The sequence below is a fragment of the Lottia gigantea genome (assembly GCF_000327385.1).
Source record: "Lottia gigantea unplaced genomic scaffold LOTGIsca_115, whole genome shotgun sequence".
In the NCBI taxonomy this organism is placed as follows: Eukaryota; Metazoa; Mollusca; class Gastropoda; family Lottiidae; genus Lottia; species Lottia gigantea.
The window spans coordinates 181,571-204,211 of NW_008707123.1; the positions used below are offsets into that span (position 1 = coordinate 181,571).

The window sequence follows — 22,641 nt, forward strand, 5'->3', positions numbered from 1 at the left end:
AAGTAGAGCTATTTTGTTTTGGAGTCTATAATATTGTTATATCATTTGTTAAAATACCATACATCATTATGTTGAAATAAAACAGGTATTGTCATCATTATAACTTAAAACAATTATATTATAGTTGTTATTCCCATGCCTGCCTGCTAACTAGCCCTGTCTCCAGGAATGAATTGGAGGCTGCCCCCTTGGCACATTGGGCTGGCTGGCGCTCAGATTTTTGCGCCAAAAACGTATCAAAATCTAAATCTTTTTTTGGTTTTGCTGGGCCCAGCCCTCACGGACCCCACCCTAACGATGGGGCTGTCGCTAACCTAAAGGGAAAGGATTAAAGCCAACATAGGTTGAGATAATATCTTCTGGTTTTTCAACTTGGTTTCCCCCTGTCAGTGATGGGCTGATATGGAAAGTCTAGTTGTTCGGGTGAGACAATATACCAAGGCCAGTGTGCTACAGGGTGTGCACGTTAAAGATCCCTTAATCAAAAAAATTAAGATCTGCCACTGACCTCCAAATTTTCCATTGTTTTGCCCGTCTTCATTAGACCAATCAGATGCTAGTAAAGTAGGAGGTAAAACACCATTCATTTCAATTGAAATTGCTCGGAATGTACCATAAAAACACATAAAAAATATGAATTTTTGGAGTCTTTATATTATAAATAGTATTTACATATAACAAATTTTACTTTATACAAAATTTACACAGAATAATATACAGTAGGACAAAAATATTGGTGCACATAGGGGACAACTTTCAACACAAACTGTTCACTTTAATTAGCAATCTCTCACAGTTATAGATTAATACTCAATTAGAGCAGTGGTTCCCAACCTATATCAGCCTTCACACCCCTGGAGTAATCACCTGGACCTTTCACACCCCCAAAAATTTGTTTCATCCACATTTTCAGCATGTGATGATGTGAGGTGCTCTCTCAATTTCTTCTACACCAGATGACCACACCCCTGAAACCCTAGTCCCACACCCCCAGGGGGTGAAAACACCCCAGGTTGGGAACCAGGGTATTAGAGCTACTTTATCAAATACTCAATTCAATCTAGTTTAGAAAAAATGTGGTGAAAATTTAGGAAAGAATCAAATGGGCGACATATTTTGGCAACATTTTTTTACAAACTAGCATGTAAAAGCCATCACTGTGGTAAAAAATAACTATATTATGCATTTCTATGAACTTAAAGCATTTAAATGTGCAAATGTTGGGAGTGCAACAAGCGCAAATACATGACAAAAGGGAAACAACTCTAGTTAAAACATGGCATGTTTCAGCTACGAGAATTTGCGTTAAACCGCACGATTTTATTTGAAGCGGATGATCTATGTTCCACTGTCAAACTGAACTGGCATTTAAAATAACAAGGCTTAAGCACCATATTAACTATTGAACATTTCTTTACGTAGCCAGACATGAACAGTTAATACAACAGAATCCACATACACAGTCATACACTAGATCCCTTTTCATAAAAAATCTTGCAACAAAATTATCCTCTGACCCATTACACCATAGAGATCACCAGCTGTGTATGATTACGAATCAACCAAGATTCGACCGTAACTGACTTGTGTGTTGCATTCGATACTCATGACCACTTTCATTATTCACAACCATACACAACTGGTAATCACTATGGTGTTAGGGTATCTTAACGTCTAAATTTTTACACATAAATAGGTAAAATACTTCAATTTTTGAGGCGTAAATATTCAAACATCAGCCAACTTTGATCACAAGATTTTTTGTAAAACATACGAGGAATTGGGATTGAAATTTTGTCTGATTTCACTGAAAATCCTGGAAGTACTAAGTCTTGTGAGATCTGACAGTTCCATTAGCCACTAAACTTTCACCGGTTTTATTCTGTTGGACTTCAAACACCTCTTGAATGGATTTTCTAAAGCAATGAAAATTGTAGTCTATTAAACCTGAAACGAGACAAAAAATACATAATTAATTGGGAATTTTGTTCTATTTTCCGAAGCCCTAAATTAAAGCCTATGTAAAAAGGCTATGCATAGTAACCTATGCATCAAGATGAGAGCGGGGAATTAGTACGTAAGTAATTAAGCTTTCTTCATTTGAGCTATGCATAGTAAGCCTATGCTAGTAAGTAAGTTATTTAATCTTCTTGATTTCAGCTTCAAATAAGCTTTAAATAGCTCTGTAAATTAAGCTCAAAACCCTCCTTCTTCATTTGAGCTCAGATAATTCAGCTGTAATTCAAATCAATTCCAATTTAAACAGTCGAGAGTTACCTACCTTGTTTGTTATAATTGTCTTCACGTAAAATACAAACTAACGCTAGATATTTATTGACCTCACGAAGATATAATACAGTATTTGTGTTAAGTTTAATAATGGCTGCTGATTGGTCATCGAACGCCCCGTCATCACGACTTCTATAATGAAAAAAACAACGAAAGGATGTACTTTTCTGCATCTAATTAAGCAAAAGAAAATCGGAAACATGATGCAGTGTGCTATAAGGGAAATTTTGTCAGTAAAGCGGCATTAGCCTGCTCTATCTCTATTTCCAACTGTCGAGGGATTTTTAAGGTGACCCAGTCTGTAGCACACAGGGCCTCGGTTTATTGTCCCATCGAAATGACTAGACACTTTTTCCATGCATCACTGATTTGGATAAAAAGATTGCATGCATTTACGCACATCTGTAACATGCCATGTTTTAGAATAACCTCCAAATACCTAAGATGAATGATTCTATTAAGAACAGACAATGACGTAAGCAAGTGAAGGGAATATAAAACTACCAATAATTAGTACAAAAAATAAATAAGTACCTAGAAATGACAACATCATTAACTCTGTAAAGACATGAAAAAAAAAGACACATGCACATTGTTAGAATACACAATACAGTTGTTACTGAGTAGACAGGGGTTTCTACACATGCTTCAAACACCTGATGGTACTTCTCGTTCGAGGAGTCCATTACTATACAATTATTGCTGCCGATTTTGTCATGCATTGGACAAGATGTTTGGTTAATGGAATTGTTTTGTTTTGTACAGATTTGTATGACATGCTTTAAGCAGGAGAGTGCTCAAGTGCTTTGTCGTGGTGCGCGGCATTCAGGGGGTGAGCAGAGATATTGGTTGATCCTGTAGCATTAGTTGAATCTTTCTGGCTGTTGAAGGGACTTTGATGAGATCCTAATCACCTGCGGCTCAAAGTAACAGTGGTGGCATATAGGGTGCAGACTAACTTAATGTCAAGGCTGAATTTATTATTCAGCAACCATGCTGAAGTGCACAGGCGCATGGAGCATCCAAGAGGTTCTTGCCCCCCTTGTACCCTGGTGCTTCCTCTAAGTATTAAGTGGTTAGCTTGGCAAACTGCTAATATATAATACTTACCCATATATACAGGAAATATCTATAACTACATCTATCATATCACAGCACAGTTCATAACACTGCATATCTACCGGTGAACTATCAGTAGCTATATAGATTTTACTCACTACATCAAATAGAAACGCTTTCTCTATCCCAGAATTCTACAAAATACAGGGCAATACATATAAAAATACAGGCAATACATGTTAAATACAGGGCAATACATGTTAAATACAGGGCAATACATGTAAAATACACGGCAATACATGTTACATACAGGGCAATGCATGTTAAATACAGGGCAATACATGTCAAATACACGGCGATACTTGTCAAAATACACGGCGATACATGTCAGGGAACTGTTAACCACAATACACTCAAGGGGTAGGCGTAACTTATAAAGTCATGGAGAAATATTGAAGAGCCTATGTCCGGCCCTAAATGTGTCGATATCACATCTGATAAGATAAAAGGAACGAAACTTACAGATATGAGAATATTGAGTAAATTTTCTAGAATGGGTAACTGGGGTATCAATTTCTGTACCACTTTACTGAATGCTTCAAATATTGAATGATCATATATACTTGTTAGATGAAAACTGCAAAAAAATATAGAGATCCCTTAAGAGATAAAAACCAGGTCAAAATGGCGCTCAATTGGTTAGTTATAAATAGGTTCTGTGTGTATCAAATATGGCCTCAATGGAATGACACAGAATCTGATATGTCTAACAATATTTATCCTTCTATTCCTATATCTTTTCATTGTGTCTTCACCTACTTTCTTTCGATACATATGCAATGCATTATGTCTGTCTGTCCAGAGCTATGATTGGCTGTATTTTCTGGCATCAATCCAATCAAATCACTGCATTCCTGATACAAGAAAGGTGAATATTGCAGTCAAGGTATAAGACGTAAGTTGGTAATAGCTTGACATTATGAAGATGTGTTGTTTACCTTAAATTAACTTTTTCTAAACCTGCATCTTCTAAATCATCACAGGCTCTCTGATGAATGTCTCTTTGTGTTTCTATTTTATGGTCATCGAGTAAACCATCTACTTTATGTATGAATATCTCAAACTTGATCTGGGAGTTAATTTTATGTGCTCTTTCTACTGTATGGTGAAGTCTTACTAGGGCATCCATATAGTCATCCTGCAAATGAAATGAAATGAATGGAGTTTTACATCCTACTCTTCTGCACCTAATGTCCTAATCAAGATAGCGAACGCCGTGCAATGTGTTATGAGGGAATTTATGTCAGGACAGCACCAGAAGCCTAATCTTTTTTCGATTTCCATCTGGGATCTTTAACATCCACAGCCTGTAGCTGTAAATCTAAATTTACTGGCTGCTTTTTATCAATCAAAAGATAGACAATATGGGTGATGTACCAGGCCTGAGGTTTCTTAAGATTTTCAAAAATTCTGTGCTGATAGCTTACCTGAGCATCAATGACAAATATTAAAGCCCCACAGCCTCCAAATATATTTTCAGAATCAAAAGTTGGATCAAAGAAATCTATATGACCAGGTAAGTCCCAGATTTGGAAGCGAACAAATGAACTGTTGGATACATCTAAAAAATAGAAAAAATTACTTGTAGTCTTATGTACACACAGTTCTGTCCCTTTGTGAAACGACCTGCCATTTCACTGAGTCCACATAGTTAAGAATGTTATGTGGTATTTCTATATCTTCCGCAGATAGTTATTCAAAGGCTTCACTTACCGTCTTTAACGATTTTATTGGTACTCTCTAAAAATAAAGTTTCATTTGGTGATACTTTATGAAAGACGACTTTTTGAATTGAAGATTTACCACTCCTGGAAAATAAACAGAATATATTATAGGTAAAGCACATATTATTCAGTTTGTCAAGCTATTACGAACTGTGTCTTATACCTTGACTTCAATAACCAAGTATGTAAAAGCAGCGTTTCTATTGGAGTGTTAGCTGTTTAAACGTAGTCTAAACTCAGCTGTTTCCCTCAATGGAAAAACAGTTATTAAACAGTTGTATGGCATACCTTCGGAGTCCCATTAACAATATTCTCGGTTTCTCTTCTCCTCCACTGGCTCCAATATCTGAATCTGTTTCTTCTGGTCCATAACCAAACCCTTTCGGAAACGACCCCACGACTTGTTCATCTTCTGTATAAGACTGAAAAAAATAGATTAACTTGCTGTAATAATAATGTTAAGAAGATCCGTTTTCATTTTGTTTTTGAATTGGAGCAAGTAAAAGGGGTCTATTATCTCTTCGTAATTTCTATTCCACTCATGCAGCCTTTGAAAATCAGAATTTCTGGAGAGGGCCTGGAACAGCTGAGGCAGGAAACTTTAGCCTACCCATATTTCTTGTTATAGGCCCTATTACATAATAGCATAGGGAAAGAATTGCTCCTGGCTCAGTTTTGTCTTTGTGATCTTGACAATCAGACATTATTTGATGAAATAATTAATTGTCTCTATACTAAATTGGTTATTTTGTTTAAAATTCAGATTTTAAGGAAATCTTTCCATGATTAAAGCTGACATTTATCACAGCACGTGACAATAAATCAGGCCTTTTAGAGTTGATTGACCTTATTTGAACTGGGATTAACCAACTTTTAATTCCGTTAAATTGACACAACTTCAAAATGGTAGCCTAGCAAACAACGAAATCTGGCTGGATTACTACTGAAAATGTGCTCTTCACGTCAAATGCAATTTTTCGACGATCGAATCACAGGGAAAGAGACAGATTGCGAAAAACCTAAGGTACTTGCAAGAAATAAGCAAAATACCCACCATCTTGGAACTATTTGATCATGTGATTTATGATAGTCTCAAAACAAAATGGTTTTGATAATTTAACTACTAAATTTCTCAAAAACATGAAAGCAATGATTAATGTTTAAACACTATTGATAATGAAAATCAATTTTATTATAAAAATAGTGGATGTTTTTTGTTGTTATTGGCTTTTTCAAAAATCTCATATCAAAACATTTTAGCAGGTGCTTGGAGGATATTCAAAATGGAGGTGAAAGTGTGTCAAATTTCTCGATTTCTTCTTAACTTCCGATTTTTATGTCTTTGAGTGATGAGAATCGTTGTAAATAGCTGATTATCCAGGAGAAGTCTCTGTAACGAAAAGAGAAATGAAAATGTCAATCTTTTATCAGCCTTAGAGCCGAAATGGCAGGAGTTTTGATCAATGAACCAAATTGGATTATTAAATCCCCACCCCCACCATTGTGTGCTATGTAGACAAGCCTCTTTTCTTCTAGTTTTTCTTGTCCTATCGTTCTGAGCATGGCACAGGACCTCAGTCAGTATGCTACATCGTATTAAGACCTCAGATAATATGTGCTAGAATTGTCATTTATAAGCCAAATTCAACATAAACACAATGCTGAAAATCTCTTCTTCTATTTTGTTAAGTATCGATAATCCTGCTCCAAACACCTTGCTGAGCATTACACCTAATTTATTCGGGACTTAAGATAAATAATTTTTTCTAATCTTTTTTTTTCCAGAACTAAATGATCAGAAAATAAATCCGGATATTGGAGTAGATCATGAATATTCATGAAATGCTGAGTTGTTTTCTGGATAGTGGTTGAAGAGTTGTTAATGAGGATTCTGTCAGTGATCAAGGATCAAAATGGGCTTTATCAAAATGTTAAGGAAAACCAAATTCTGTTTTTGTTTCAACGGGCTGTCGCTTCTCAAAATGGTCTTCATGATCGTAGTGTTATTCATGACCGTGCCGTTTATAACTCACTACTATCTGTCTAACATTGGCAGTGATGCCGAACTACCTACATACCACTCAAGATCCAAGCTAGAGTACTTAAATGGAGAATTAGATCCAATGATACCATCAAAGTTAGAAAGCACAATCAGTGATCTTCAGAGAATCAAAACATCGGTAAACAACGAGTTACGGAATTTAGAAAGTAAGCGACAGAAATTAAGAACGGAAATATCAGGGTATGAGGCCCACGTTGAGGCGTTAAGATCTCAGTATGAAAGTTTGAACAAGGAGATGAACCAAGTGAAATTAACTTTAGAGCAGCTCAAACTGGAAAAAGAAGATGTGATATCGCAGTATATACCAAACATAAAAGCACCTCAAAGAATTTTAACTGATTTGAACATAGATCGAGAAGAAATTATTCCCAAAGTGACAATGACCACTGCCAAATCGTGTCGAATGCATACATGTTTTGATTATTCCATCTGCTCTCTTGTGTCTGGGTTTCCTGTTTATGTCTACAATTCCCAGGATGTGCTTTCTGATTCGTTTGAAGTGGAAGAGTTTGTGGCATCGTCGTTGATTAAAGCCTTAGGTAAAAATAGTTACGTCACAGAAGAATCTTATTCAGCTTGTGTCTATCTATTAGTCGTGGGTGAACTAGAAAATCAAAATATTGACAAATCAAATTTTGAATCAACTTTGCATAATTTGCCTCATTGGAGAGGTGACGGCAGAAACCACATATTACTTAATTTAGCCAGCAGTGTACATAATAGAGACTTCTTCGCTGGTCTCAATACAGGACGTGCAATAGTTATCCAGTCACCCTTTGTAGACAGGATTTACAGGTCTGGATTTGATCTTATAATTCCTCCAATGGTTGAAGGCAAAGCTGACGGACCTGTATGGCAAGAGTTACCTTCCCTTGTCCCAGTGCGCCGAAAACATTTTATTTCTTTTTGGGGTCAAACTATACTCCTTCCGAAAAATTACGAAGTTAAACAGGGTAAATTTTTTAACTCAATGAATGTGCATAAAACAAACAATATTCATCGCCACCTCCAAAGTGTAGCAGACGTGCCAACTCTTGTTTCCATAGAAACGCAGATAGTAACAGCATTAAAAGACATGCAGAGTAAAATGGGTGAAGAAGTTCACATTTCTTTATCTTGTGATTCACTGAAATTACAGGGTGTGGCGTCGGAATGGGCTCTCTGTGGACTTCCTTCTCAACGTGCCCAGTTTCTTAAAGACTCTACATTTTCAATTCTCATTGCTCCAAGCAATTTTTCCATTGTGTCAACTACAGTGTTTCAAATTCGACTCGCTGAATCTCTTAAATACGGTGCCGTGCCAATAATTCTGGGAAATCACATGACATTGCCATATTCAGAAATCCTAGACTGGGACAAGGCTGTGGTGTTTTTACCCACAGCGCGAGTGACTGAAATTTTCTTCTTCTTAAGAACATTTTCCGACAATGACATTTTAGCCATGAGGCATCAAGGCCGATTCTTTTGGGAATCCTATTTTTCTACCACTGAGAATATATTGGACACAACATTAGCTGTGATAAGAACTCGCCTACAAATTCCACCTAAACCAGTGTTAGACGAACCTTCGCCAAGCGTGTTTAATGCATCCTTCGTTCCGCTTAAATATAATGGACTCGACACGGAACCAGAGACAGATGAGTTTCTGGGACCTAAAGAAGAACGCTTCGCTTCCGAAGAGTTTCGCAGGAACTATACCAAATATTTCTTTCAACAGAGCTTCAACAAACCTGGTGATCCTAACCATCTGTATCCATTTACACCATTTGATCCCATCCTATCATCAGATGCTAAATTTTTAGGTAAGTATTTTTGACTTTTTAAGTGGTGTCCACTTTGTATAAACTTGTGCTGCATTCGCTACATTTCTGCAGTTCCCAACATTGACCCAGTGAACACAGTAATCACGAAGGGTATGGAATGCAGTATTAACTTCAGATTAGTTTATTACTACAGCTAATGCTTTCATGGGTCATTTTTTATCCTTAACAGTTACCAAAATTTACTATTTGATTTCAGGGTCAGGATTTGGATATCGTCCAATAGGACATGGTACAGGTGGCGCCGGTAAAGAATTCAGTGAAGCGCTAGGGGGAAATCTTCAACGCGAACAATTCACTAGTAAGTTCACATTGTCAAGCTCTTACGAACTTTGTCTTATACCTTGACTGAAATAGCCTCCTTTTTTGTGTCACAAAGCTTGTGAATGAAGCAATTTGGTTGGATTGTATGTTAATGATTCATGTGGAATGTTTCAAAAGCAAGAATTTGCTCATCGACAAGGTGCATTTTTTTTTAGATGTTATATCATGTTTAAACCATATTTGAACAGTGTTTGATTGTTTTCAGTTGTGATGCTAACCTATGAAAGAGAAGAAGTGTTAATTAAAGCTGTATTAAGGTTAAAAGGTCTTCCATTTCTCAATCGAGTGGTGGTAGTGTGGAACAATCAAATACCACCATCTGTTGAGTTACGTTGGCCTGATATTGGTGTTCCAGTTAATGTAAGCATTTCTTTTTCTTAAACACCATCTTCACAATGGTCAAGGTATTACACCTTGTCTATAATAGCCACTGTTCTTGTGTCACGCAATGCATCAATTTGATTGGATTATACCAGCAAATACAGCCAATCAGAGCTCTCGACAGAAAGACAATCTGTCAAGGGTTCTGATTGGATTGTATTTGCCAATTGCCATTCATGTCTGACTGAAACTTTGAAATGTCTCGCTGTTGCATCATGGGTAACCGAAGAGTGAGCAAGCTGTTTCAAGCTATCAATTAACATTTCTTTGCAACTTTTAATTTGGTTTTGTCTATGCTATCTTTCAGGTGATTAAGACTGCTAAAAATAGTTTGAATAATAGATTTTTACCGTACGATGTGATTGAAACAGAGGCTATACTCAGTATTGATGATGATGCTCACCTTAGACACGATGAAATTGTGTTTGGCTTCAGGTTAGTAGATCAAGAACTAGGCAAAACTGACAAACACATCTCTACACCTTTATGAGGACCTTTTGCTGGCATGCAATCTTATATGAATTCCATTCAAATTGCTGTTCTTTTTTTCTGACTTTTTGTCTCCATTGTACTCTAACAAGCTTTCTACACCATTCCTGTTCTATTAACATTGTTTTCATCCAATCAAAGTGTGTCAAGTATAACTTGTTGCTTGATAACATAATCATGTTTTGGATAGCTAAACCCATAAAAGGTTTAATACGTTATTGATAGATAAAAAATGCTCATACATGATAATCTTTGATTGGTTTAAAATAGCATCATTACAACAGGACTATGGTATTAAAGATATTAAGTTGATTTGAAATAATTCTAGAGTCTGGAGAGAAGAACGAGAGAGAGTGGTAGGATTTCCAGGACGGTTCCATACCTGGGACGTGGAGCATAAAAGTTGGCTGTATAATTCCAATTATTCTTGTGAACTCTCTATGGTACTGACTGGTGCTGCTTACTTTCATAAAGTAAGTATATTGACAATTATTTGGGTTTGTTTACAACTAATTTAAGTTTTTTTTACATCTTATTTAAGTTTGTTTACATCTAATTTAAGTTTGTTGACATCTTATTTAAGTTTGTTTATGTCTAATTAAGTTTGTTTACATCTTATTTAAGTTTGTTTACATCTTATTTAAGTTTGTTTACATCTCATTTAAGTTTGTTTACAAAGATTATTTATGATATAGTTCAGTACAGATATTTTTTATTTTAATTCATTCAACTATTCCATTCATTAATTCATTCATTAATTCATTCATGATCTATTTCAGTATTATGCCTATCTGTATACGTATAGTATGCCTCAAGCTATCAGAGATAAAGTAGATGAGTATACTAACTGTGAAGATATTGCTATGAATTTCCTAGTCTCTCATATCACCAGAAAACCTCCTATTAAAGTAAGTTGATAATTTATACTTCGCCATCCCATTATGTTGGCATCGCTGCTTTTTTTGGTTTTGATCTTTTCCAAATTAAGTTCATGAGGATCCTTTCTACCAGCTGATCCTCGACCAAACCTCGTGGTATTGATCTTTTCCAAGTTCATGAGGATCCTTTCTATCAACTGATCCTGACCAAACCTCTTGGTATTGATCTTTTCCAAGTTCATGAGGATCCTTTCTATCAACTGATCCTCGACCAAACCTCGTGGTATTGATCTTTTCCAAGTTCACGAGGATCCTTTCTACTAGCTGATCCTCGACCAAACCTCTTGGTATTGATCTTTTCCAAGTTCACGAGGATCCTTTCTACCAGCTAATCCTCGACCAAACCTCGTGGTATTGATCTTTTCCAAGTTCACGAGGATCCTTTCTACCAGCTGATCCTCGACCAAACCTCTTGGTATTGATCTTTTTAAAGTTAGGTTCATGAGGGTCCTTTCCACCGTTATATTGTTTGGATTTCAGGTTTCGATTTGCGGTTTAGATCGTTAGTACTTGGTTTATTTATTCCAAAAACAAATCATAAATTTTATCATTGTTCTTGTAGGTAACTTCTCGCTGGACGTTCCGTTGTCCAGGCTGTCCACAGACTCTTTCCAGTGACGACTCTCATTTCCAGGAACGCCATCAATGTATCAACTTCTTTGCCAAAGTGTATGGGTACATGCCCTTACTGTTTACCCAGTACAGAGTAGACTCTGTTTTATTTAAAACCAGGCTGCCTCATGACAAACAGAAATGCTTCAAATATATTTAAGATTTGGAACCTTAGACATGATGGACTTGCTAAGACTGAGTGGAAAAAGTTGTACAAGGTCTCAAAGAGATTTAGACTGAATCGTGCGAGGTTTTGAGAAATTTATTCACAATTGAATGTAGAGAAATGTAGACTGGATTGTACAAAGTCAAATGGATTTAGGACTGAATTGTGGATGAATGGGAAGATCTTAGAGTTTACAAAACGTGATAAGACACTGTACTTGAATTATGATGAAATCCTATAGTGTAAAGACATTAAACCAAAAATCATGGCCTCCAAAGTCCTGTTTATAGTTTTGGAAGCCAAATCTGCTGAAAAGCTATTGTGTTCATTAATTGTGCTGATGTATACAGCTTGGTGTGCTTCATAATAGGTTGAGTTTACTCTTAATGTGCTGTCATATCACCAGAGGGCAATGCAGGCATGCCCTGGCATCACCCAAAGATGTGCTCACACCTTGTACGCCTGGCATCACCCAAAGATGTGCTCACACCTTAAACACCTGGCATCACTCAAAGGATGTGCTCATACCTGGAATGCTTGGCATCACTAAAGAATATGCTCATCCCATCTCACCAAGCTTCGAGGATATAGTGATTAACTTAGTGCTATTTTTTAATCATTCTGCATGAAGAGCATGCCACTCTATCCCCCTGCCCCCTCCTTTTTCATCAAACTTGTGGCTTCCTAAAGCTAAAGACCTGCCGGGCATGATCTTAACTTATTGTTTTATTTTAAAAATAAAGTATGGTTCTAGAATGAATTATGATTGTTTATTCTTCTCAACAGTTGTAGCATTAATGGATAATGTGTCCTCTGGCATAGTGAAGGAGGGGCTGCCATTTGTAAAGCATCTAGTTGTTCTGATGGGACAATAAACTGAGGCCCTGTGTGCTACAGCATGTGCACATTAAAGATCCCTTGACAGTTGGAAATCGTAAAGAGTTGGCCAATGCTGCTGTGCTAGCAAATTTTCCCTCATTGCACTCTGCATGGCGTTGATCGTTTCATTTGCTTAATAAAGTGCATTGTCTGTCATTGTGTACGCTTTGGCGTATTAAGAGCTGTCCGACTTGACGTCTGTCCATTTTGACTTGAAAGCACGCGCTTCGGCGGAAGTGCTAATTGGAGCAACAGGGGGCGTAACTCTCATATGTAAACAAATGCACGCTTCTTGACGCATTTAAAACAATTGCTGGATTTATGGCGAATTTAAGAATATTTCTTGTTTAAAAGAGAAGAAAAACTTACCAAATGAGGCTGCTGCGACTACAGGTAATGCACTTTAGCTTATTTGTTGTGTGTCAATGGCGTTGAAGGTTCATGTGCGTCCGTGACAGTCAGTTGACACACGACACTTTCTTCAGCCCCTCTTAAGAAAGAAAGCATGAGCCCTGTCGAATTCTAAGTTGACCTCCAAATAGCGGCAGCGGTGCCACTAGAAAATGCCTGGGGGTGAGGGCAAAAATAAGAGGCATCTCTCCGAGGTGAGGCCCGAATTTACGGAGCCCTTAAACCCGGGGGGTGAGGGTGCCTAAAAGCCAACGGTTTCAGAATTTTTAGCATTTAGAGGGCTAATGAATTGCGATAAGACCTTTCACAGGCAATAGTCAATACGTCAATAGTCATTGGAATACAATATTATAATGAATGCGTCAGAATATCGGTGAATTTGGGCTAAATACGCAAATCTACTACATAACATCCGCGAAGAACGGAAACGGCCACTTTGGTAAAGACTTCTCAGCTTCTATCTGGTCTCCTGTTCAGTAGTCATACTGTTAATAACACGCTGTTATGTCTTGGGGATAAACACGACTAAAAGGTACGTTAATTTTTTATTAAGTTTATCAACTTTGGCTGCTTACCCATTTGGACGTTAAGCTGGCTCAGGTGGTTGCCTTAAGGGGATTGTAAAAAGGTTTTCTAAAAATGTTATGTGAATTGGGGACAATGATAGCATCACATAGCACCATTCCAATTTCCAATATCACATAGGCCTTGCGCAACCCTTTTAAGTTAATCTGCTTATACACGTGGACGTTAAGGTAGATTAATCCTTAAAGCTCAGGTGGTTGGTTGCCATAATGGGCGATAGTTCTATCAAAATTGCCTCCATCCATCCAATATATAGTGGAAGTTAATTTAGCATTTTAAATTGAAACAGAACTGTAATTCATATGCAAGATTGAACACTGTCCAGTGGACAGCCTGCAGGACACTACAGGTCATTGCCCTCTTTGTTCCCCGGAAGCTATGTACCAGCAGGGTTTTATGTCTAGACTGACTCGTTCACCCTTCGAATATCAAGGTGGGATCTTCCAGGATACGGTTTTATTACTGGGAGATGAGATGGCCTCATTTCATACTTACAATTACACCATGTATACTACTAGTATTATTGATTTCCTGACAATTGTCACTGTATCCGGAACGGCTGATAATACTGTGCAGATATACTCGTATAAGTTAGGGTTTAACTTATTTATCTATGACCTGTGCAACTGTGAGAATTTTTCGCAATCTTCTGCAGCGTCCTTTCAGTTTTCTAGACAAGAGACCAAGCCACGTATTCTCGAAACGATCTTACTGCTAGGATATCCTAGAGTCTTATCTTCTAACATTGATTCTAGGACATCCTAGCGCTAAGATCGTTTCGAGAATACGTCACCAAAAGAGTTGTTTTAAGTGCTAGTGGAAATTGTATAGTTTAAATGCCTTGTTTTTCAGAGCTAAAATGGAAAACCTAACTTTTTCAACTAGTTCCTCGAACAGCAGTTATATGACCCAAATGGAACCAATGCCCAACATTGTAACGGGAAAGATGTTGAACTCAACAGCGAGAAACGCCACCAAAATCGTCTTGCCACCGAATTACGTCCAACTGCTTAACGAGAAGATGGTGTGGGTTATGATTGTTCCTATCATTTATGTGGCTGTGATGATGGTTATTGGATTGATAGGTGAGTCGGTTCTTCAGTATTGGCAACAGCATCTACTCTTGTTATGATAGTATAAGAAAATTACGTCACTCGCAGACGCAGTTCTTGCAAAAAATAGTTGCAGCCATTGACAATTCTGTGGTCTCTACTCCTCCACCCTTCCTCCTTGCAACACCACTGGTCTTAAGATGGTTTCTTTTGTCCGATTTACATGCATTCGTTTTCCGTTTCAGGCAATATCCTGGTGGTTTATGTGTATGGATTCCGGTGGCAAAGAACTCCAATCAAATGTTTTATCACAACGTTAGCTGTATTCGATCTCATCAACTGTACTATCACCATGCCAACTGAGATCGCCATTTTGGTGAACTTCTTCTCCTTTGACGCACACATCTTCTGCAAGATCTCTCGGTTCTCGACATTTTGGATGAACAATAGTAGCGTGGTGTTGCTGTTCGCCATTGCCATCGACCGTTTCATTAAGATCTGCATGCCGAACAAGAAGTCCTTTGATTATCACAAAGCGAAGGTTACCTGCACTGTATCGACTATCATTGGGATTGTGGTGTCATGGCCGGCGCTGGTTGTATACGGAAACAAGACCTTCCCCTTACCACCTAATGGACAGTTTATGGCAACCCAGTGCAGCGTTGCGGATGGGCTGGAAAAGACGACGTTTCCGATTGGATTTTATGTCTACCTGTGGGTGGCATTTCTCGCCATTGCCCTTGTGATGATCATCTTGTACGCACTCATCGGTGCCAAAATATGGATGCAGAAATCCAAGGGAGATAAGCGGAAGAACTCCTTGAAAGCATCGTTAAGAAGCACTGGATCGAATTCACAAGCAAACGACAAGGAAATATCAGTCATCTCAGTTAAGAAGCTGGCTGATGTTGAAAAGACCAACTCGATGGAGCTGAGCGATGATGCATTCGACGACAATGCTACCAGTTCCTCTGACGAGCAAAAGAAAGTGCAGGTTCAAACGCCTGTAAAGATGCCAGAGAAGAAAGAACCACGAACGTCTACGTCCAAATCACCTCTGAAGTCCTTGTCCACATTCTCAAGAAGTATAAGCATCAGCAAATCTGGCCTTCAGGCTGGAAAGGCGACGATGATGTTATTCGTCATCACCATGGTCTATATCCTCAGCTTTCTACCTTTCCTCATTGTCTCCATTTTACTCACTACCAGAGGACCAATGTGGTATATCGCTATGTCTCCCAATTCCCAGATGCTGGTTCAGCTGTTTATGAGGTCCTATCTGATAAGCAATACTGGTAATGCCATCGTTTACGGGTTTGGTAACCAGAAATTCCGCGGCGAGTGCCGTAAAGCCTTTAAGAGGATGTGTAGACGCAACATTCGTTAGAAGAGGAGCTATGACATATCAGAACAATATTTATAGTGCTTCATTTTATTAAGATTGCCAGCGGATAGAGATAGACTTAAGCTAACTGTATAACTCTGCAGCGGTCTTGGATGTAAAGGAGGAGACGCAATCGCTGTTTTGATAGAAGTATGCAGTTATTGGGGCACCCAAGGCGACCTGGAAACTTAGATGAATGCTCGACCACACGTCTTCAAGTATACTTTACAGGACTATTGTAAATGATAGAAAGGAGGGAGGGTGGGGGGCACTACATATAAGACTTCGTTTCATGTTATACATTGTATTTATATACATTCATTATTAAACAAAGAAATATAACAATAGTAGTTCGTGATAGCGGATTTCTATCAAATGGATAAGACAAAGGGAAAGATAACTCACTAAGGAAGGAGGTTATTGGTTTATGTACAATAAAATTCAAGAGAACAGTTGACTTTTTGTCTGTCTTTTGAGGTTAAAATTACAATTTCGTAAAGCCCACAATTTTGACCCCAAGAGCATGTGTATTTGGTCCCTGATGCTTTAGATTGTTGGTCATCCGAAATATGTCCAAAGCATTGCATACACACCCCTTTATGGACCTCAAGCATGAAATCCCTACTGCCCTACAGTTAAAACAAAAAAACTAAAAACGAGCACTATCTAACGCTTGATCCGTTCATAGTTCTTACGTGTCATTCTTACGGTTCATGCTTACACATTGTTCCGACCATCTTGCGTCTGAAGCGTTTATATGAATCTGAATAATCCACGAAACGAAAATGACAAAACTGTTTTAATCAGATTTGATTACGCTTCGCTCTCGGTGTGCGCTCGTATGGTCACTTTTCCACTCGGAGTCGTACCCGTAAGATATTTCTGAGATTGTCCGTCCTTAGAACCACAGTAGATCTTCTTGAAAATCTTGTAGCATTCTTCCTTAAATTGTCCGTTTGAAAAACCGTAAATGTAAGGATTAACAGCACTGCTGATCATAAACGACTTGAGCGCAAGATGGAAAAACACTTCACCTGCGTCTGACAAGTCCGTGAACAACTCCGGCAAGATGGATCGACAAATAGATACAATTATGTAAGGTAGACAACTCACAATAAAAGTTAAGGTCATGAAAAACACTATACATGTCGTACGTTTGCGGCTGTACAGTCTCTTGCGTTTCATTGTATGCGGACAAGCGTCAATAGCTACTGACGGACGAGGCATCTTTCCATTTTGAATGTTTGTTGCTAAGTTTTCTACGATTTTTGCGTGCGAGTTGATATCCGAGCTGTAATTATCTGCTATTGCTGGTGCTCGCTCCTTTGTCCGTAGATCCGTGAGAAGCTTGCGTCTCCTCCAAATCTTGGTTGCGATCAGTGAATATAAAACACATAAACACATACATGTGGCAAAGTACAACAAGAATAAGAACACATAAAACGCAAAAGGGTAGAATGTTTGAGAAAGTTCGTCTCCAGTCGAGCATTCCACGCCTGTTATTGTAGGTGAGAGTTCTGTGGATTTGCTGCCGAATACTAACACAGCAGGCCACGAACACACACCACCGATGAGCACAACAGCCACGCACGCACGGCGCGCTTGCGCATTATTGATATGTTTATTGAGTGGTTTGCATATCCGGTTGTACCTCTCGATTGCTATAGCAACTAATATTAAACCGGAAGTGAATGTAGTTAGAGACCTGAGGGTCCTTTGCAATTTGCAAAAGACTGGAAAGTCAAACATGAAAGGAGAGCGGAGCTCCATTATCTCAAGTGGAATACACACTAAACAGCTCACCAAGTCCACGGATGCTAAAGCCACAACAAATATATTGGTCACATTTTTACGAAGTTTGAAACCACAGATGAAACACACTAGAGCACTTCCGGTCACACCCACTACCATACACAAAGCACTATACACTACTACCGGGATCAACACAATAGCTTTCATATCATTAAAATGTTTCACGCTGGTTATATTAGAATATTGCTCCATACTGGAACCTGAACTCGAAGTGATTGTTGCTATAGTACTAGATCCCAATGCTCCAAGGTCCGCCAGAGCGGAGAGATTGCCAACTACATCCATTTTGAATTGTTTACACCATCACTGAAATAAGAAAGGAAATGGAAACATTATCAAAAGCTTCGGGTAGGGTTGTTCTTCTGTTTTGGTGGTCTCAGTCTTTTGTGGTTTTTGTGAAAGCACAGCACAAAACTCGATATTCATACAGGTCCGTCATGGAGTCGTCGTTAAAATACGAAATATTTGGTAAACTAGGAAGTGTTATAGCTAACTGTAGAAGACGGGGTTTCGGTCTGTTTGTACCAGGCAAAACACAAGTTTCGATATTCATAGACTTCGATCATTGAGTCATAAGGAATATATAGAAGGCTATAATGACTCAAAATGATATAATTGACGTCTGTTCGTACTCAATAGAAGTTGATACTGTGTATTTAGGGTTTCCTGTAAACGGAAACATCATTATTACAAATGATAAAGTTATTTAGCTCTTAATCTATCGACGGAAGTTTGATTTTCAACTTTTCGGATCTTCATAGTGTTCTTGCCAACTTGGTAGCTTGATCTTAAAGAGATTTTCCCAGTTGTAACCTGTATAAAAGAACCACTTCGGAGTACAGTTTGGGAGGACAAATTTCCTATAAGAGGTCCTTTAAACTAACGATGTAGTAACATAGCAAATACGTTCGGCAAAAGATAGGTTTATTGAAGACATTTTATGGAGCAATTTGGGATGCATCGTCTTAAAAATGGCATCTCATCCCTGACACTTTTAAGGGCAGACTTGAAGTTGATTAAAAGCCCATAAAGAAGAGACCTTAAGGGAAACCAAATAACTGAAAAATTCCCATCGCCTTTGGCATATTAGTACACTAAAATCACTGTTAACTCTACCATAAGTAATAATGAAAATAAAACGAGTGCCTGGATAATCTGAAGTGAGATAATCCGGATTATCCCGCCTCTTTATTGTGTGCACACCTTTCTTTTATTAGAGTCATATTTTTTTGCCAATTTTGGAGATTATCTCAGTTCTTTAGGATCGACCATGTCCAGGTGTTAGACCGTGGGATTGTCTCAACTTTTTCATGGGTGAGTTTAAAAGATTGCAAGAACCACCCCACCCCCATCCTATTTTATTACACTTCATATTCCAGAATACATAGGGGGTGAACCATTAGCTCCCCACCCCCTTCTTCATCTTCCAGAGGGATCCTAACCTTCCTAAGTCCACGAGCCCCCACTCATCTAGTTTAAGCTACTGAATTGTAATCAAAATGGAAATTTACCTGAAGAGTCTGGAACTGCACCATCTCGATTCTGTTCCGAATTTAACTTTACTTGACGGCAACTGTAGCTTTCTACTGTGTCGTCTACAAAAAGTAACGAAACGTGTTAAAACAATGCAGCATTAAAACCCTAAAAACAAAGGTTACACTTTCCTTTCATGAGAGGTGAATACGACTTGGTAAATAAACGTGGTGTTACCATGGTTACCAGTTGATAATGTAATCGTCGAGTGGTATTGGGTGCCCTCAAGTCGTGTAAAAACGGTGCATGTACAGTCTATAAATAGATATCCATTAAGACAACACATGATAAGGAAAGTATGAACTGGACCTGGACGTTCATTGACGTATCTTTCTACATCCTAAGGATGCAATCGGGACAGCTGAGCTGAGACGAAACGTCGGTCAAAGACAGCTCGGGACAATTTGCGTTCTGTACATTGGAGCACCCACTCAAAGAAGGTTGACAAGAAGTCTTAAGACCAAATCCCACGACGAGCTTAATCTCCAACAAATGAAGTTTAGAAATATCCTATTCAATTGACAATTAATACTTCAACCGTGAGTGATTTTTGATGTATGAAGATCGTCAAAAAGCTTGTCAGCCATCTCTCTGATTTTTTAAAAGATATACATGTATACACAATGTCACAAGTTCATTGGTTTGTAGTTAGTTATTTAGCTTTTCTTTGTCTTTGTCTACAGCAACAATCGAATATCCATAGCACTGAGATTAACCACCATGACATTCGACCCGAACAGATCTCAACTAGTAAATCAATAGCACAATACAACCGGTTCGACTACCAAAAACTACATAGTCTGTGATATCAGCATCAAATGGAAGCGAACATTAACTTGTCATCTATCAACCAACGATTCAGGCCCATAGCAAATATTGTCGTGTTAATCAACGGCACACAAAATTAAAAACCATCATAATTTGCGCATAAAAGTCCAAACCTTTTCATGATCTGATACGTTATACTCAACGTTCACTATTCATCGACTAGCTATGACATTTCGTTAAAACTTGTTGAACTTTTCACTTGGAGATCTCTATCGTGTTAGAAAAACCATTGTTTAAGTTTGAATAGTGAATCACTGTTTTGAATCCCGAGGTCATATCTCGACTTCGATGATTGGCTATTATAGTCTCGATTGTTTGGATTGTAATTAAAACGTTACGTAACCGCTACATCCTTGTTACGTTTTGTTACAACCACTAATACGACCCACAAAGAGAAAATTAAAATTCGATAGTCTTTTGAAGTAAAACTTTGCCTCGTATATGTTCGATTATGTATCTTCAGAAATGCAAAATGAGTTTACAGAAAATTTACTTACTATAATTGATAGCTGGGACGATGTGATGTGATTTACTTTCTGTGTAAATTCCTTCTTTCTGCCTTAAACATCTCGTACTAAGCTGGTAGAATTTGGTATAAACTTGGTAGACAGCAGGGCGACGTTTTGTGGCCTCTCTAATTCCATATATGTACTAATGATTTTGAATTAGCACGTCAGCATTAAAAACACATCTCGTAGTGCAATTAAGGCTTGCAATTATATCTCCAGCATTAAAAACACGGTCTCATTCACTCTTCGTATTAAAATCAACGCCTTTTCAAAATGTCTATCTCCAATCTTCACAAACAATGTCCAAACTCCATTTTTGTAACAGTATATTATGCTAAGTTGCCAGCTGTCGTCCTCCTACTCTCCGTGGTAGTTACTGTATGGGTTTCAAATTACCCAGAGCCTAATTATCTTCTAACAGTCCAGGGCGATCACAATTGAAGCCAAACAATGTTGACATCAGCTGACCAATCATTGGGCCGAAGCTTTAAACCAGTGATTATAAGCTGCTCTGCTTCAGTGAATATCATGATCGGCGGACCCTTGTCCATGGTTCTCGAGATGGGCGGACCATTGTCCTTGGCTCGTGATCGGAGCATCTTTGTGCTTGGTTCTCGAGATTGGCGGACCATTGTCTTTGGTTCTCGAGATCGACGGACCCTTGTCCGTGGTTCTTGAGATCGGCGGACCATTGCCCTTGGCTCGTGATCGGAGCATCCTTGTGCTTGGTTCTCGAGATCAGCGGACCATTGTCTTTGGTTCTCGAGATCGACGGACCCTTGTCCGTGGTTCTTGAGATCGGCGGACCATTGTCTTTGGTTCTCGAGATCGGCGGACCATTGTCTTTGGTTCTCGAGATCGGCGGACCATTGTCTTTGGTTCTCGAGATCGGCGGACCATTGTCCTTGGCTCGTGAGATCTTGGTTCTTGAGGGCTGTGAATCCTTGTCCTTGGTTCTCGAGATCGGCGGACCATTGCTCTTGGTTCTCGAGATCGGCGGACCATTGCTCTTGGTTCTCGAGATCGGCGGACCATTGCTCTGGGTTCTCGAGATCGGCGGACCATTGCTCTTGGTTCTCGAGATCGGCGGATCATTGCTCTTGGTTCTCGAGATCGGCGGACCATTGTCCTTGGCTCGTGAGATCTTGGTTCTTGAGGGCTGTGAATCCTTGTCCTTGGTTCTCGAGATTGGCGGACCATTGCTCTTGGTTCACGAGATCGGCGGACCATTGCTCTTGGACTTCTGGACTGTAGATAGATGAACTAACTATGCGGACAATTGATTTTAGTCTTTGGATGCTCTTGGCCAAAGTATTGTCGGACAGGGAATCTGATTGATTTAGGGAAAAGGGTGAAAGTAGTGAGAGAAACTTCAGGGTGCGATTTGCCGAGTTTTGATATTAAAACGTAATCTATAGTGAAAACTGTTAACCGGTCAACTGTAATAAACCGTTATCTGTCGTTTACAGTTCAACGATTACACAAAACAATTACAGTTAGGAATTACTGGACTTTTTTTCATATTTACATTTTCTTTATCAGTAGTGCGTTTTACTATTTAGTGAATCGGGTTTTATTTACATAACCAGCTCGAATAGCACCCCTCCCCTCCTGTTTTCTATTCAATTTCCTTGCCCTTTGCTTTATTCTTTCAAAATCAGGCAGGATAAATCTACTACCCCGTTATTATCTGCTACCGAAACAACACTTTGTTGATCGCAGTC

General features: G+C 38.6%; 4 protein-coding genes across 4 annotated transcripts; 2 read left to right on the plus strand and 2 right to left on the minus strand.

Moving 5' to 3' along the window:
* Nucleotides 1-635: 635 nt before the first annotated feature.
* Nucleotides 636-6,201, minus strand: LOTGIDRAFT_224404 (hypothetical protein). The gene is made up of 9 exons (XM_009047655.1): nucleotides 6,187-6,201; nucleotides 5,421-5,554; nucleotides 5,122-5,216; nucleotides 4,836-4,969; nucleotides 4,347-4,546; nucleotides 3,871-3,985; nucleotides 3,400-3,542; nucleotides 2,282-2,421; nucleotides 636-1,947 (listed from the first exon to the last, which is right to left on the minus strand). The coding sequence occupies exons 1-9, from the start codon at nucleotides 6,187-6,189 to the stop codon at nucleotides 1,826-1,828; spliced, it is 1,086 nt and encodes a 361-aa protein (XP_009045903.1). The 5' UTR covers nucleotides 6,190-6,201; the 3' UTR covers nucleotides 636-1,825.
* An 859-nt stretch (nucleotides 6,202-7,060) lies between these two features.
* LOTGIDRAFT_137450 (hypothetical protein) lies at nucleotides 7,061-11,918 on the plus strand (the record flags this gene model as incomplete). Its single annotated transcript, XM_009047656.1, has 7 exons — nucleotides 7,061-8,996; nucleotides 9,214-9,315; nucleotides 9,544-9,698; nucleotides 10,027-10,154; nucleotides 10,537-10,681; nucleotides 10,988-11,116; nucleotides 11,709-11,918. The coding sequence occupies 7 exons, from the start codon at nucleotides 7,061-7,063 to the stop codon at nucleotides 11,916-11,918; spliced, it is 2,805 nt and encodes a 934-aa protein (XP_009045904.1).
* Nucleotides 11,919-14,712: 2,794 nt separating this feature from the next.
* On the plus strand, nucleotides 14,713-17,836 carry LOTGIDRAFT_237684 (hypothetical protein; the record flags this gene model as incomplete). The annotated part of the gene is made up of 2 exons (XM_009047657.1): nucleotides 14,713-14,884; nucleotides 15,097-17,836. 2 exons carry the CDS (start codon nucleotides 14,713-14,715, stop codon nucleotides 16,236-16,238), a joined length of 1,314 nt encoding a protein of 437 aa, XP_009045905.1. The 3' UTR covers nucleotides 16,239-17,836.
* A 3,819-nt stretch (nucleotides 17,837-21,655) lies between these two features.
* LOTGIDRAFT_137357 (hypothetical protein) lies at nucleotides 21,656-22,168 on the minus strand (the record flags this gene model as incomplete). The annotated part of the gene is made up of 1 exon (XM_009047658.1): nucleotides 21,656-22,168. A coding segment is annotated over one exon (513 nt), but the record flags the coding sequence as incomplete, so codon positions are not given.
* Between the last annotated feature and the right edge of the window lie 473 nt (nucleotides 22,169-22,641).